General features: G+C 43.8%; 1 protein-coding gene across 2 annotated transcripts in view; it reads right to left on the bottom strand.

Annotated features, from left to right (window-relative positions):
- The window catches only part of LOC139559517 (oxysterol-binding protein-related protein 1-like), a 40666-nt gene extending 31416 nt beyond the window's left edge, over positions 1-9250 (bottom strand). Inside the window, exons 1-15 of one of the 2 annotated variants that reach the window (XM_071375591.1) lie at positions 9138-9250; positions 8252-8377; positions 8060-8145; positions 7898-7972; positions 7658-7769; positions 7400-7485; positions 6134-6278; positions 5342-5409; positions 5164-5208; positions 4893-4966; positions 4668-4731; positions 4331-4432; positions 4086-4208; positions 3630-3708; positions 2585-2691 (exon numbers count right to left, since the gene is read on the bottom strand). In XM_071375591.1, coding sequence (XP_071231692.1) covers positions 2585-2691; positions 3630-3708; positions 4086-4208; positions 4331-4432; positions 4668-4731; positions 4893-4966; positions 5164-5208; positions 5342-5409; positions 6134-6278; positions 7400-7485; positions 7658-7769; positions 7898-7972; positions 8060-8145; positions 8252-8375 — 1290 coding nt within the window. In that variant the 5' untranslated portion in view covers positions 8376-8377; positions 9138-9250. Of the gene's footprint in view, positions 1-2584; positions 2692-3629; positions 3709-4085; positions 4209-4330; positions 4433-4667; positions 4732-4892; positions 4967-5163; positions 5209-5341; positions 5410-6133; positions 6279-7399; positions 7486-7657; positions 7770-7897; positions 7973-8059; positions 8146-8251; positions 8378-8580; positions 8669-9137 lie in introns of those variants that run through there. The other variant, XM_071375590.1, reaches the window with a different exon arrangement.
- Positions 9251-16619: the final 7369 nt, after the last annotated feature.

The raw sequence follows: 16619 nt of genomic DNA on the forward strand, positions 1-16619 counted from the left end.
CGAAATGAGCTGATAATGGACTACAGGAAATGGAGAGGCGAGCTTCAAGTTCTTCGGTGTCCACATCACTAAGGAATTAACATGGTCCACAGACACCCAGACATTTGTGAAGAGGGTACAACAGCGCCTCTTCCCCCTCAGGAGGCTGAAAAGATCTACAGATGCACCATTAAGAGCTGGCTGCACCACCGCTTGGTACGGCAAAAGCAAGGCACGCCACCGCAAGGTGCTACAGAGGGTGGTGATTCGGCCCAGTACATCACTGGGGCCAAGCACCCTGCCATCCAGGACCTGCATACTAGGTGGTGTCAGACGAAGGCCCACAATATTTTCAAAGACTTCAGCCACCCAAGGTCCAGAGTTTTCCCTTGTAGTGGGGCAGCTTGTGCCCTGGCCCTACCAGTAAACAATGACTGTGGCCAGGAGTTTTTCCTAATCTGAGTCACCCAGTCTGGAAAAACTACTGGCTCTACCTAGATTACATGACTGTGGCCCTGAGTTTTCCCTGGTCAGGTCAGGTGTCCTAGTCAAGAAAAACTCAGGGCCCTATTAATCATGACATGTGAAGAATGGCTAGGTAGGCAGCAGCTGCAGCAGTAGTGACAGTGGAATGGAGATGGATGGAAGGATTAGGTTTGCTACTGTCCATCTCTCCCTCCTTGACACTCTGCTAGGTGTCGTAATCCCATTAGTCTGATCTAACACATCCAACTCAGAGAGGGAGCCGACACATCGTAGTACTTGTTCAGACTTATCATGTGATTTCTTGTCAAAGCATCTAATCCCCTGTGTCGGCTGTCGAGCCAGTGAGCCCGTTTGACACTCACTTTGTATCTCTCACTGTGGACAGAATCTTCCAGAACACTATAGTCTTAACCTAGATATTTTATCTATCAGACAGAACTAGCCCAGGACCAGCAAACAGAAGGCAATGTATCCAACCACTGTGGGGTCATTGAAATACCACCTCAAACTGTTATTTTTAAACAGTGATCTACTTTTTCCAGACATATTTGTTTCTTACAATGAAGCTGATGAAAGATACTGGTTGATGAATACAGTCATACCGTCAATGACTTACTGCATTCAAACCGTATTGCAGAGAAACTCTACTGTCATATAACCTTCCCTCTGGGTATGCCATATAGCACCCGATGTTAAAGTCCAAGTTCACTGAACACAGTATTAAGGTAAGCACTGTTTGTCCTTACTGTATTGCTAAATTCTCTAAATGTTGAATCTCTTCTCCAGGTACTTTTCCTAATGCTCTAACGAAATGACAGAGTACACTTCAATGAAACCCAATGTCATAAAATAACTCAGAATTCCAGATAAAAGTCAGAAATGCACTGAACACTATGCGAACGCCTCTTCGTGTGTACTCAATGCCCCACTTCACCATCAGAGCAGTCAAGACAACTTGTTCTGAATGTAAAACGCCTGTTTAGAATAATCTCCTACCTACAACATTGAAAAACTACACACCTGAACAATCTTCAATTACAAAGCCCCACAATGGAACAAGCAGGGTCTACAGAGACCAGTCTACTGCAAATAGACCCAGTAGAAAATGAAAACAAAGAGAGGATGTTTGTCTGTACCTGTGCGGATGGAGGGCCCTGCTGTCGCCGATCCTCCTTTCTCCTGTCCGGGATGCTCTGCTGGGTGGTGGAAGTGTGCCTGCTTGCGCGCGTGTGTGTGTGTGCGCGCGCGTGTCTGTGTGTGTCTCAGCCTCAGTGTTAATATGCATACGCTTTAGTTCCGTCTCTAAACGTGCAGCGTTTCCCTTGACTGAGTGTGTGTGTGCTTGGAGGAGCGTGGAAGTTTGTGTGTGCGCGGGTGCCTGTGCTGATCTGCGGGCCGAGTGCAGAGCTCAGCATAAAAGAGGATCTTGCTCAGCTCTGTCCTTGCTGCAGGCTCGCGCCAGTGATTAATAAACTGTTGTACTTATGTCCCAAGGGCATGGCCTGGCCACTAGGACAGGTGTAAACACACACACCCCTCCATACTACACACATACACAGCTATCAGCCCTTCCCAATCCACTACCCCCAGTCAGACTCAGCTACTGGCCAGTCACAACAGGGGGATGGGCTAGAGGCTTCTATAACCCATTCACCATGAATGAATCAGCCAATAAGAACACAGCACGTAAACAATTGTGTAAGCATCAATACGAGTGAACGGGCTAGATGCTTTTCATCAATGAATTTTGAATCACATAGTATCACAGCCTGTTTGGTCTTTTTAGGACCAATTCCCCCCTTTTTAACAGAGGCATAGCGTGTCCTCTGGTTGGAAAGATGATAGATGCTCCACATAAAACAGCCCTCTGAGTAAAAAAAGCAATGTGACCAACAAATTATTTAAAAATAGCCTGGGTCGCATACAATTCAAACCACGTCTTAGGGGGAGTGTTGCTGATCTAGGATCCTTTTAGATTATAATGAATATGATTATATGTACAGGGGGGACCTGATTCTAGATCAGCACTCAGATGCTTTATGACTGAGGTGAGATAGAGGTTGAGGGGAGAGGTGGAGGTGAGGTTGGAGGGGTGAGCGAGATATAGTAGTTACCGTACCTCCTGTTGTTTGGAAAACAGGCCCAGACAAAAGTGTAGGGCAGAGCTGGTCTCCCTGGAGAGGTCACTGGTCTCCCTGGCCTTCAGCAGGAGAGGAGTAGCCAATGCTGGAACACAGAGGAAAGAGTTCGGGCGAGGAGAGGAAAGAGTTAGGGCCATAGAGATATACAGGCAACACTATACAGTTCTATCTAATTCTGTGGCTAGGCCTTTCACACCATCCGACAGTTACACACATTACATAAATGTTTATTTTAACCAAAGGTTAATCATATCCCAAACTCTTCATTGTGGTCCTTGCTGAGGCGTGTTCTATAGAATTTACAGGGTTAATACATGCCAATATCAGTAAAAGGGGCACTGTGATTGAATGACAAGATCATTTAATCGACTTTAACATATGGTCGGATTGTGTTCAGATCTGTCTGGCCACTTCAGGAAGTGGTCAGGTATGCATTCTGTGCGGCTTTCTCCTCAGTCCGGACGCAATCAGGCTACCGAAAGCACATACAGTGGTCGACGTCATCAGCACTCCTCCCACAAGTGTCCAGAAAACTTGTGTTTTGGGACCGAGAGGCATTTTTTCATTATATTGTAGGAGGAAATATGTCCATAGCGTGTTAGCTGACCTCAAATGCTAATCAGCTAGCTAATATAAAACAGGTTTTAAAAAGAGTTATGCTAAACCATTTGCAATCCCTTTAGCATTGCATGCTAGTTAGCTACAGAGGTTAGCTGGCTAGTTAGCTAATGCCATCAGTTGTTGTTGTTATTTTCCTATTTTACCTATTTCACCGTTTGTAGAATGCATACTGGCATTTGAAAATAGCGTGGGAAAAGGGAATCCGGACACGGTAACCACATTTAAATGTAGGCGTAGATGCATGGCGCGTTCGGAATTCCATGATCAGAACTCTATTATCAGAATACTAAAGCTGCATGAACTGTCAAGTCTACACACGGCCATAGACCAACAGACAGTAAATGAGAGAGACTGGCAGAAGCTGTGAAGGAGCAGTGAGAACATGAATAGGAGATCTCTTACTGTTGTTCTCCTCATTCTTCACCATGGACAGAAAAATAGACACTTGAGTCTCCAATTTCTGCTGGCAGGCTTCAGCAGCCTGCAAAAGAGCGAGAGAGACACCTCACCTTGTGTAAGTACACACTGGCCGCACACAGCTTTGATAGGACGCTATTCACCTTTCTTGGCACACGGAACCTTGTATTCAACACTATACTTGACAGTGGCCGGAATTCAACAATGAAAATGTAAGGCCTGGGCACTGTGATTGACTTTCACAGATGACTGATGCTTGAGCCGTCATCCGAAGGCATTTACAGCCAACGCGATCTAAATAAACATTAGGGAAATTGCCTTTAAAAGTCTATTGTAGTGCGGATGTTAATCTGTGTTGGTTTGAATCCCGGTCTGATTATGTGTGTGTACGTGTGGCATTAGGTATAAAATATACTGCTGGTGGAAAAGAATTGCGCTGACCTGGAGGGAGTCTGTTAGGTCCCCCAATGTATCTTCATCCCCCTCCTCATCCTCAGTGGTCTGCTCCTGGGTAGTGTTACAGCTGCTGTAGGCCGTATGCTCCTCCAGGGCATCCAGCCATCTCTGCACGCACGCACACACAAACAAATAATCACACCAACAACAACAAAAAATAGGCCTATATGTTGTAAACTATGAAGTGCGGTGTCCCAAACCACATATTATCTATCCTAGGAGAACTTCACTTTTCTGATAGCCTCTGGATCTGTCTTAGATGACACCTTAAAGTGATGGAGACTGTGATCAAAGCACCGGAGGCTGAAGAAGCACTTGTCCCACGCTTTTACCTGGAGGAATATGAATCAAATTCAGTGAAACATAAACAATAGTCAATATAGATATGAAAATAGGTATTTCTAATATCAACATAATGTGATTAAAATGCATTCCAAGAATGGAGGTGTTGGGTTTTGGAGGGTAGGCCTATAAGTGACAGTAAAGGGTTGACTGTATTTTGTGCTGTCCACATCTCAATGTTTGGTAAAGCATTGACCACAGCACCCTGGCCTGGTGCCTACCTACCCTGCAGTGAGCTTTCATCAGAGCCTTCGCGCCTTGCTTCCGGACATCCGCCACGGCATCAGCTCTAGAAACAAACACAGACAGAAAGATTAAGATATCAAGAGCTTTTCACTGTACTACCTCAAGCTCTTCAGGGGAAAACAGGAGGAGCAAGGTGCTGTGTATGCAATAGGGAGGGGAGAGAGAGATGAGGAGGAGGAGCAAGAAGAAGGTTGGAGGACTCACTGTCTAGGGTACCAGGACAGGACCCCATCTTGAATGACCACCCAATGGGAACGCCATGCCAGGAACCTGGAACTCTGTATTGGACAGGGCCGAAGACAGCATCGCTATATTATACTAAAGGATGTCAGTTTTCAGAAGTTTCAGAGTAACACTAAACACCACTGGTCTATACTGTACAAATTTTACAGTAGGTACTGTATGAAATCATTAAATTACATTCAAGAATGTACAGAATATAGGAATATTTGTTGTGAATAAAACACAAGAATACCTTCCATAGGAGGCCTTCAAACTTCTGCACACCACTAACTGTATCCTTAAGGGAAGAAAAAACATTTCTGTTTCATGAGTATTTTGTAAGTCATGATTTCATTGAAAACTAGAGCATTGGACCGATGCTTTTAACAGTATCAGCAGCTTTTCACTGCAGTGTTCTTCTCGCACCTCACCTTGTCACGACTGCCCTCCAGAATCTGCTTAATCTCCTCACTGCAGGCCAGGTCAAACACTGTTTGGTCTGCAACAGAACCAAGCCATTTATCAGACCATTATCAATTACCTCTATCTAAAAATCTCATTTAACTGTACAATATATAAGAATATGATATATGAACTGTGTAAATAGTATTTTTGTTGTCTCTTGGTGTCTTTCCAATATATAAAACTCTTTTAATTTTTTTAAATTGAATGTAATATCTTATGTTGTTCATGTCTATAACTGTCCTGTACCTCGTCATGTATTTGCACGTTTTATGTGGACCCCAGGAAGAGTTGCTGCTGCATGGGCAGATGCTAACGGTGTTCCAAATAAACTAAACTAAACCTCCTACCAGCTGACAGGGAGGGAGGCAGTGAATACACCGCATAGCATGTTCCCAAATGGCAACCCTACCCTATATAGTGGATTACTTTTGATCAAGGCCCATAGAGATAGGGAAGAAGGTGCCATTAGGGACGCAGTCAGACACCAGCTAAGTAGGCGTATCGTTTGTTTTGCAAATGTGGTAATCTATACACCTCTTCCTTTTTTTTTTTTTACACATTATGAAACTTAAGTGATGATGATTTCAAACTACATCTAGGCTCTATCAAATGTAATATCCATGCAAAGTCCCACTTACAAAAAAATATAATATTTTTCCATACAAAGGATGTGCATGGTGAGGATAAGTCAATTATGATTTACCCAAAATTCTGTGTGTTTTTATTTCCTCAGTGGACATATCAGTAGGGAAACAAACCACTCTTGTTCTTCATGCTGGAGCTAGCTCCACACTTGAGCAGCTTTCCAACACACTGCTTCTGCCCCCTGTAGGCAGCACAGTGTAAAGGCGTGTTCCCCTGCAGGTCTCTACAATCGATGTCAGGGGGCCGCTTCCTGCTGAGCTGAAAAAGGAACATCTAAAGTGAATGAATTAAGCACATGGTGTCTTAACATTCACATAACATGCATGCATGTAAGTCAAATCCGCATGTAAGCAATCAATATAGCTATGTGCAAACTACATAGGTCCTCAGATCCTCAAAAGGTTCTACAGCTGCACCATCGAGAGCATCCTGACTGGTTGCATCACTGGTATGGCAACTGCTCGGCCTCCAGAAGGTAGTGCGTACGGCCGAGTAAATCATTGGGGCCAAGCTTCCTGCCATCCAGGACCTCTATATCAGGCGGTGTCAGAGGAAGACCCTAAACATTGTCAAAGACCCCAGCCACCCTAGTCATAGACTGTTCTCTCTGCTACCGCACGGCAAGAGGTACCGGACCACCAAGTCTAGGTCCAAAAGGCTTCTAAACAGCTTATACCCCCAAGTCATAAGACTCCTGAACATCTAATCAAATGCATTTCCCCCCCTCTTCTAACACCACTGCTACTATGTTATCTATGCATAGCCACTTTAATAACTCTACCTACGTGTACATATTACCTCAATTACCTCGACTAGCCGGTGCCGCACATTGGCTCTGTACCGGTACCCCCTGTATATCGTCTCACTATTGTTATTTTCCTGCTGCTCTTTAACTACTTGTTACTTTTATTCATTTTTTAAAAACTGCATTGTTGGTGAGGGGCTTGTAAGTAAGCACTTCACTGTAAGGTGAAGTGCTGAATACCTGTTGTATTCAGCGCATGTGACTAATACAATTTGATGTGTATAGAACCAAACATGTTTGTGGCAGAATCTTGGATCCTCAATGGAAGGACTAGGTTGACCTCTTCAATTACGAGGTCAGTAACCAAGCTGAAGACAATAACATGAAAGCTCAAGTCATGTGTACAGTGCTTAATCATCAAGAAGACCAAAGCCACGCTTCTACTACCCCATTCTGAGGTTAAGAGGCTTTGCCCCAAATGGCACCCTATTCCCATATAGTGCACTACCTTTGACCCGAGTCCTATGGGCCCGATAGATCTCTGGTCAAAAGTAGTTCACTTTTTAGGGAATAGGGTGCCATTTGGGAGGTAACCAGTGGTTCAGTGGAGGGTCAGAGATGATCAGATGCTGACCAGCTCAGACAGGCTGAAGACGTCTCCCTCTCTGGCCGCCTCCAGAAGTTTCTCCTCCTGTCTCCTCTCAGCTCTTCTCTCTGCAGCTGCACAACATTAAACAGGGTTTGTGAACCAGGGTAGTGTTCAGTAGGGCACACTGTAACAAAACATTATGCAAAGGAAAATTCTTAATGTTTGACCTACTGAACACAATCTAGTGCAGCGATGAAGAGTCCATAAATCATTCCTCTATTATAACCCATAATCACAACCTACCCTCCAGCATGGTGTTGATTTCATCATCCTCAGTGACAGCTTTAGGGATCTGTGCTTTCCCATTGATGATAGTGGAACTGGCATCATATCGCAGCAGCAACAGAACTACCTCCTGTGAGAGAAAATAGGATTACATTCTCCATAGAAATGCACCACTAAGTAGCTGTGCACACTGCACACCTGAACAGACATGATCTTGTACACACGTCTATTTCTGTAAAAAGCCCATGAAAAGTTTACCTTTCTTCCTGTTAAGGCAGCTTTGTGTAGAGGCGTGTCGCCCATGCTATTCTGCAAATTCACATCAGCACCAGCCTAACAAACACATACTGATGCTCACACATATATTTTAGGAAAATACACTAGGTCAAACATACATAATATAGTCTGTATTATTCTCACCTTGAGCAACTCCTCCACAACATCTTTGTGTCCAAAGTAGCAGGCCAGATGTAGAGGTGTCCAACCTGCACTGGTCTTGGTCTTTCCTGGGCCATCACACCAGTCATTTAACAGTAGTCTGATTACCAGAACAGCAACAGGCTTCTCAACATAAGATGATGATACATTAGACTACATTTAGTGAAAGGATACCTCTGCAATTGATGTTGAGTCTGAGATCTTGCTCAATCCGTAGCTGCAGAAGACACTGGATGAGAGAGAGGCTTCCAGTCTTGGCATAGTGGAGTAACTGCTCTTCGGGGTCTGACAGGTCCATCACTGAAACTCAGAACTTCGTTATTGAGGTAAAATATACTTACATGTGTGTCTCACTTAGCTAGCTTAATAAATTCACTTTAAAAAATGTATGTCGCTCTGGAGCGTCTGCTAATTGACTCAAATGTAAAAATGTACAAAATGTACAATAAAAATGTACAATAAAACAACAATACATAGCTCAATAATTACAGATTGACACTTACTAAATCTGCATCACTGTTAGAATTTCTGATGTAACTTTAAATTACTTCTGGGTAGTTGCCAGATTCGCTCTCCTCACCAGGAGTGTATTCATTATTGAAACTGTTTAAGTTTCAATAGAAACGGAAGCAAATAGGGCAAACGGAACGAAACCTACATGAATTTGTCCAATAGAAACTCTCGTTTTCGTTGCAAAACGGTTACTGTTGCGAAACGTACTGCAACAAACAAAACGTTTTGCAACAGAATCGGCGTAATGAATACAACCCTGGACAAACTGGTATTGATAGATTCAACTCAACGTGTAACGTGCGAAAATGTTTACAAGCACCGACATTCACTTCCAGTGAACCTCGAGCAATAAAAACACAATATTCAGCATTGATATTCGGGACATTTGGCTACGTTCTCGCGCTTGAAATTAACATTTGGTGGTTGCAAGAGTACAGAAAAGTGTCGGCAAGTGTTCGTGTCGTTTTTGGTAGGCTACACAAGACTGTATTGCTTCTAAACCTTGGTAATTAAATGAATTAGCAGTCCAGATATTATTATAACTCACATACGTTCCGCAGTAAACAGCGTGGACTGTATTAAAGGTTGTGTTGACATTCAGACATTGACAGTGCATAATGGTGAAATTGGATATGGAGGTCAGCTGACAAGGACTGGAACGTAAACTGTGGACGCACGTGACCAATTTAAACAGCTCAACATTTTAACATCGATCTAAGAAACAATATTTGTTTTAAAAGATGTTTAAATCAGATTTCAAAATCACAGTGAGTTAAGAAAAGTAATTGAATGGAGCAGGCTGTTGCTCATTTGAACATGTGTAGTTCTTATATTATAGACAAGATGGAAGTATTGCAATGTCGCCAGACCCACTGGCTCCAGGTTATCTATAAATCTATGCTAGATAAATCTCAGTTCACTGGTCACGATAACAACACCCACCAGTAGCACACTTCCAGCAGGAATATCTCACTGATCATCCCCAAAGCCAACACCTCATTTGGCCGCCTTTCCTTCCAGTTCTCTGCTGCCAGTGACTGGAACGAATTGCAAAAATCGCTGAAGTTGGAGACTTTTTTTCCCCTCATCAACTTTAAACATCAGCTATCTGAGCAGCTAACCGATCGCTGCAGCTGTACATAGTCCATCTGTAAATAGCCCACCCAATCTACCTAACTCATCCCCATATTGTTTTTATTTACTTTTTTGCTCTTTTGCACACCAGTATCTCTACTTGCACATCATCATCTGCTCATTTATCACTCCAGTGTTAATCTGCTAAATTGTAATTATTCGCTCTTATGGCCTATGTATTGCCTACCTCCTCATGCCTTTTGCACACACTGTATATAGACTTTCTTTTTTTCCTACTGTGTCATTGACTTGTTTATTGTTTTATTGCCTTGTTTATTGTTTATTCCATGTGTAACTCTGTGTTGTTGTCTGTGTCACACTGCTTTGCTTTATCTTGGCCAGGTCGCAGTTGTAAATGAGAACTTGTTCTCAACTAGCCTACCTGGTTAAATAAAGGTGAAATGAAAAAAAAGAAAGAAAAAAAAACATACCCCCAGATTTGTAGGCTATGTAGTACTATTTATTATTTAGTAATTCGGCTATTAGACTAGAAACAATACATCATTCCTTTGTGATGTGCAGTGACATATACATTTTCATCCCCACACTAAAACAAAAACACAAGCCTACCTGGGAAAAAAATATTAAAGAAATGCCAACTCTCCAGGGACATTGACCTGCATATTCTACCTTTATCACTAGAAGTTCAGGCCATCACCCTCCTCTAATGGAAGCTAGAGCCAATAGAGACCAGGCAGGCCAGTCAGACAGAGAGTGGTCTTGTTAGTAGTGATGATGTGAGTTCCGGAAGCCCCAGTATGCAGCCATTGGGACTAATGAGGGTCATCTCTGTGTCTGCCGCAGGGGGCCAAACATTCTCCTCCTGGGGCTTGTAAGCCAGACGCATTGCAGCGCATGGCAGGCCATTAAGGCCCACACTAAGGGGGTAACCAGAGGCCACTCAGGAAATGAGGTGGCAGGCAGAGATGTGTGTAGTCTTAACTTAGTATTCAGGGAGGGAGAGAGAAGTAGAGAGATATTTATATACACTGAGTGTTCAAAACATTAGGAACATCTGCTCTTTCCGTGACATAGACTGACCAGGTGAAAGCTACTGTATGATCCCTTATTGATGTCACTTGTTAAATCCAGTTCAATCAGTGTAGATGAAGGGGAGGAGACAGGTTAAATAAGGAATTTTAAGCCTTGAGAAAACTGAGACATGGATTGTGTATCTGTGCCATTCAGAGGGTGAATGACCAAGACAAAATATTTAAGTGCCTTTGAACAGGGTATTGGAGTAGGTGGCAGGCACAACGGTTTGAGTGTGTCAAGAACTGCAACGTTGCTGGGTTTTTCACACTCAACAGTTTCCCATGTGTATCAAGAATGGTCCACCACCCAAGGACATCCAGCCAACTTGACAAAACTGTGAGAACTATTTACATTTTAGCAGACACTCTTATCCAGAGCAACTTACAGGAGTAATTAGGGTTAAGTGCCTTGCTCAAGGGCACGTCTGCAGGTTTTTCACCTAGTCGGCTTAGGGATTCAAACCAGCAAACTTTTGGTTACTGGACCAACACTCTTAACCGCTAGGATACCTGCCGCCCTGTCTTGGAGTCAACAAATCAAATCAAATTGTATTGGTCACATACACATTGTTAGCAGATGTTAATGTAAGTGTAGGGAAATGCTTGTGCTTCTAGTTCCGACCATGCAGTAATCTAACAATTTCACAACAACTACCTTATACACACAAGTGTAAAGGAATGAATAAGAATATGTACATATAAATGTATGGATGAGCGAAGGCCGAACGGCATAGGCAAGATGCAGTAGATGGTATAGAGTACAGTATATACATATGAGATGAGTAATGTAGGGTATGTAAATATTTTATAAAGTGGCATTGTTTAAAGTGACTAGTGATACATTTATTACATCCAATTTTTTATTATTAAGTGGCTAGAGATTTGAGTCAGTATGTTGGCAGCAGCCACTCAATGTTATTGATGGCTGTTTAACAGTCTGATGGCCTTGAGATAGAAGCTGTTTTTCAGTCTCTCGGCCCCAGCTTTGATGCACCTGTACTGACCTCGCCTTCTGGATGATAGCGGTGTGAACAGGCAATGGCTCGGGTGGTTGTTGTCCTTGATGATCTTTTTGGGCTTCCTGTGACATCGGGTGGTGTAGGTGTCCTGGAGGGCAGAGAGTTTGACCCCGGTGAAGCGTTGTGCAGACCTCAGTCCCCTCTGGAGAGCCGTACGGTTGTGGGCGGAGCAGTTGCCGTACCAGGCGATGATACAGCCCGACAGGATGCTCTCGATTGTGCATCTGTAAAAGTTTGTGAGTGTTTTTGGTGACAAGCCAAATTTCTTCAGCCTCCTGAGCGCTGTTGCGCCTTCTTCACCATGCTGTCAGTGTGGGTGGACCATTTCAGTTTGTCCGTGATGTGTACGCTGAGGAACTTTCTCCACTACTGTCCCGTCAATGTGGATAGGGGGGTGCTCCCTCTGCTGTTTCCTGAAGTCCACGATCATCTCCTTTGTTTTGTTGACGTTGAGTGTGAGGTTATTTTCCTGACACCACACTCCGAGGGCCCTCACCTCCACCCTGTAGGCCGTCTAGTCGTTGTTGGTAATCAAGCCTACTACTGTAGTGTCGTCTGCAAACTTGATGATTGAGTTGGAGGAGTGCATGGCCACGCAGTCATGGGTGAACAGGGAGTACAGGAGAGGGCTGAGAACGCACCCTTGTGGGTCCCCAGTGTTGAGGATCAGCGGGGTGGAGATGTTGTTTCCTACCCTCACCACCTGGGGGCGTCCCGTCAGAAAGTCCAGGACCCAGTTGCCACCATCCCTGTGGAACGCTTTCGACACCCTGTAGAGTCCATGCCCCGAACTAATTGAGGCTGTTCTGGGGGCAAAAAGGGGTGCAATTCAATATTAGGAAGGTATACCTAATGTTTTGTACACTCAGAGTGGAATGAGATGTTCGACGAGCAGGTGTCCACATACTTTCGGTCATGTAGTGTATATATACATAAATATGTATGTATGTATGATGTTGGGCAATTAGGCATGGCTCGCAGTCGGAGATGCAATTCTTCCCAAAGGTGTTCGAAGGGGTTGAGGTCAGGGCTCTTTGCAGGCCAGTCAAGTACTTCCACACCAATTTCGTGAAACCATTTCTGTATAGACCTTGCTTTATGCACAGGGGCATTGTCATGCTGAAACAAGAAAGGGCCTTCCACGAACTGTTGACACAAAATTGGAAGCACTGAATTGTCTACAATGTCAATGTATGATGTAGCGTTAACATTTCCCTTCACTGGAACTAAGGGGCCTAGACCGAACCATGAAAAACAGCCCCAGACCATTATTCCTCCTCCACCAAGCTTTACAGTTGGCACTATCCATTGGGAAAGGTAGCGTTCTCCTGACATCCGCCAGATTCAAATCCAGATTCGTCTGCCAGATGGTGAAACGTGATTTATCACTCCAAAGAACATGTTTCCACTGCTCCAGAGTTCAACTGCGACGAGCTTTACACAACTCCAGCCGACATTTGGTGTTGAGCATGGTGATCTTAGGCTTTTGTGCGGCTGCTCGGCCATGGAAACCCATTTCATGAAGCGCACGACAAACAGTTCTTGTAGTGACGTTGCTCCCAGAGGCAGTTTGAACCTCGGTAGTGAGTGCTGCATCCGAGAACACATGATTGTTACGCGCTTCAGCACTCGGCGATTCCGTTCGGTGAGCTTGTGTGGCCTACCACTTCCCGGCTGAGCCGTTTTTGTTCCTAGACGTTTCCACTCCACAAAAACAGCACTTACAGTTGACCGAGGTAGTTCTAGCAGGGCAGAAATGTTATCATCTGACTTGTTGGAAAGGTGGCATCCTATGATGGTGCCACATTGAAAGTTACTGAGCTCTTCAGTAAGGCCATTCTACTACCAATATTTCTATGGAGATTGCATGGCTACGTACTCGATTTTATACACCTGTCAGCAACGGGTGTGGCTGAAATAGCCGAATCTACTAATTTGAAGGGGTGTCCACATACTTTTGTAAATATAATATTTGTTGGAAAGTATTCAGACCCCTTGATTTTTTCCACAATTTGTTACATTACAGCCTTATTCTAAAATGTATTAAATAGTTTTTTCCTCATCAATCTACACACAATACCTCATAAATGACAAAGCAATAATATATTTTTTTTAAATGTTTGGTAATTTATATTTAAAAAAAACGAAATATCACATTTACATAAGTATTCAGACCCTTTACTCAGTAATTTGTTGAAGCACCTTTGGCTGCGATTACAGCCTTGCGTCTTCTTGGGTATGACGCTAAAAGCTTGGCACACCTGTATTTGGGGAGTTTCTCCCATTCATCTCTGCAGATCCTCTCAAGCTCTGTCAGGTTGGATGGGGAGTGTTGCTGCACAGCTATTTTCAGGTCTCTGGATCAGGTTCAAGTCCAGGCTCTTGCTGGGCCACTCAAGGACATTCAGAGACTTGTCCCGAAGCCACTCCTGCGTTGTCTTGGCTGTGTGCTTAGGGTTGTTGTCTTGTTGGAAGGTGAACCTTCACCCCAGTCTGAGGTCCTGAACACTCTGGAGCAGGGTTTCATCAAGAACCTCTCTGTACTTTGCTCCATTCATCTTTGCCTAGTCTCTCAGTCCCTGCTGCTGAACAACATCCCCACAGCATGATGCTGCCACCACCAAGCTTCACCGTAGGGATGGTGCCAGGATTCCTCCAGACATGACGCTTGGCATTCAAGCTAAAGAGTTCAATCTTGGTTTCATCAGACCAGATGTACAGTAAATTGTCCGTAGAGGTACGAGACAGGATTGTGTCGAGGCACAGATCTGGGGAAGGGTACCAAAAAATTTCTGCAGTAGTGAAGGTCCGCAAAAACACAGTGGCCTCCATCATTCTCAAATGGAAGAAGTTTGGAACCATCAAGACTCTTCCTAGAACTGGCCGCCCGGCTAAACTGAGCATTCGGGGGAGAAGGACTTTGGTCAGGGAGGTGACATAGAAACCGATGGTCACTCTGACACAGCTCCAGAGTTCCTCTGTGGAGATGGGAGAACCTTCCAGAAGGACAACCATCTCTGCAGCACTCCACCAATCAGGCCTTTATGGTAGAGTGGCCAGACAGAAGCCACTCCTCAGTAAAAGGCAGATGACAGCCCGGTTGGAGTTTTCCAAAAGGTACCTAAAGGACTCTCTGACCATGAGAAACAAGATTCTCTGGTCTGATGAAACTAAGATTGAACTCTAAGTGAATGCTGAATGCTAAGTGTCATGTCTGGAGGAAACCAGGCACCGCTCATCACCTGGCCAATACCATCCCTACAGTGAAGCATGGTGGTGGCAGCATCATTTAATATTTAATCCATTTTAGAACAAGGCTGTAACGTAACAAAATATGGAAAAAGTGAAGGGGTCTGAATACTTTCCGAATGCACTGTAACGAGAGAGAGAGAAATCTACACTCTTCGGCTGTCTCCATACTGTAGGAGAACCCTTTTTGGTTCTAGGTACAACCCTCTTTGGTTCCAGGTAGAACCCTTTTGGGTTCGTTGTAGAGTCCTCTGTGGAAAGGGTTCTACTTGGAACCAAAAACATTTATTCTATGAGCACAGCAGAAGAACCCGTTTTATACTGAACAAAAATATAAACGGAACATGCAACACTTTCAAAGATTTTACTGAGTTACAGTTCATAGAAAGAAATCAGTCAATTTAAGTAAATTCATTAGGCCTTGATTTATGGATTTCACATAACTGGGCAGGGTTGCACCCACTGGGGAGCCAGCCCCACCCACTGGGGAGCCAGGCCCAGCCAATCAGTATTTGTTTTTTCCCCACCAAAGGGCTTGATTACAGACAGAAATACTCAGATTACAAAAACCGCACATTTTAGAGTAACCTTTTATTGTTGTCAGCACAAGGTGCATTTGTGTAATTATGATGATGTTTTATCAGCTTGTTGATATGCCACAACTGTCAGCTGGATGGATTATCTTGGTAAAGAAGAAATGCTCACTAACAAGGATGTAAACACATTTGTGCACAACATTTTAGAGAAATATGCTTTTAGTGCGTATGGAACATTTCTGGTATCTTTTATTTCAGCTCATGAAACATGGGACCAATACTTTACATGTTACGTTTATATTTTTGTTCAGTATAGGTTCTAGATATAACCTTTTTTTTTTATAAGAGTGTACAGTACTAGTGGCTGAATAGTGACCTATGTGGACATTTGATTTGCTTACATGGCCCATCACCCTAGAATGGTGATGTTAAATGTTTCATTTATATCCTGAGGCTGCATTTATTGTAGCTGGGGATTTTAACAAAGCCAATTTAAAAGCAAGGCTACCTAAATTCTATCGGCATATTGATTGCACTACTTGCAGTCGTAATACACTCGACCACTGCTACTCTAACTTCCGCAATGCATACAAAGCCCTCCCTTCGGCAAATCCGACCACGACGCCATCTTGCCCCTACCGTCTTATTGGCAGAAACTCAAACAGGATGTACCAGTGACTAGAACTATTCAACACTGGCCTGACCAATTGGAATCTACGCTTCAAAATTGTTTTGATCACGCAGACTGGGATATGTTCCGGTCAGCCATAGAGAATAACATTGACCTACTCACATCGAGTGAATTTATAAGGAAGTGCATTGGAGTTGTTGCACCCTATTGACTATTAAAACCTACCCTAACCAGAAACCATGGATGGATGGCAGGATTCGCGCAAAACTGAAAGCGAGAACCATCGCATTTAACCATGGAAAGAGGCCTGGGAATATGGCTGAATATAAACAGTGTAGTTATTCAATCAAACAAGCGAAATGCCGGTACAGGGACAAAGTGGAGTCACAATTCAACGGCTCAGACAAGAAACGTACGAGGCAGGGT

Source organism: Salvelinus alpinus, chromosome 30 (genome assembly GCF_045679555.1).
Source record: "Salvelinus alpinus chromosome 30, SLU_Salpinus.1, whole genome shotgun sequence".
NCBI classification, from domain to species: Eukaryota; Metazoa; Chordata; class Actinopteri; order Salmoniformes; family Salmonidae; genus Salvelinus; species Salvelinus alpinus.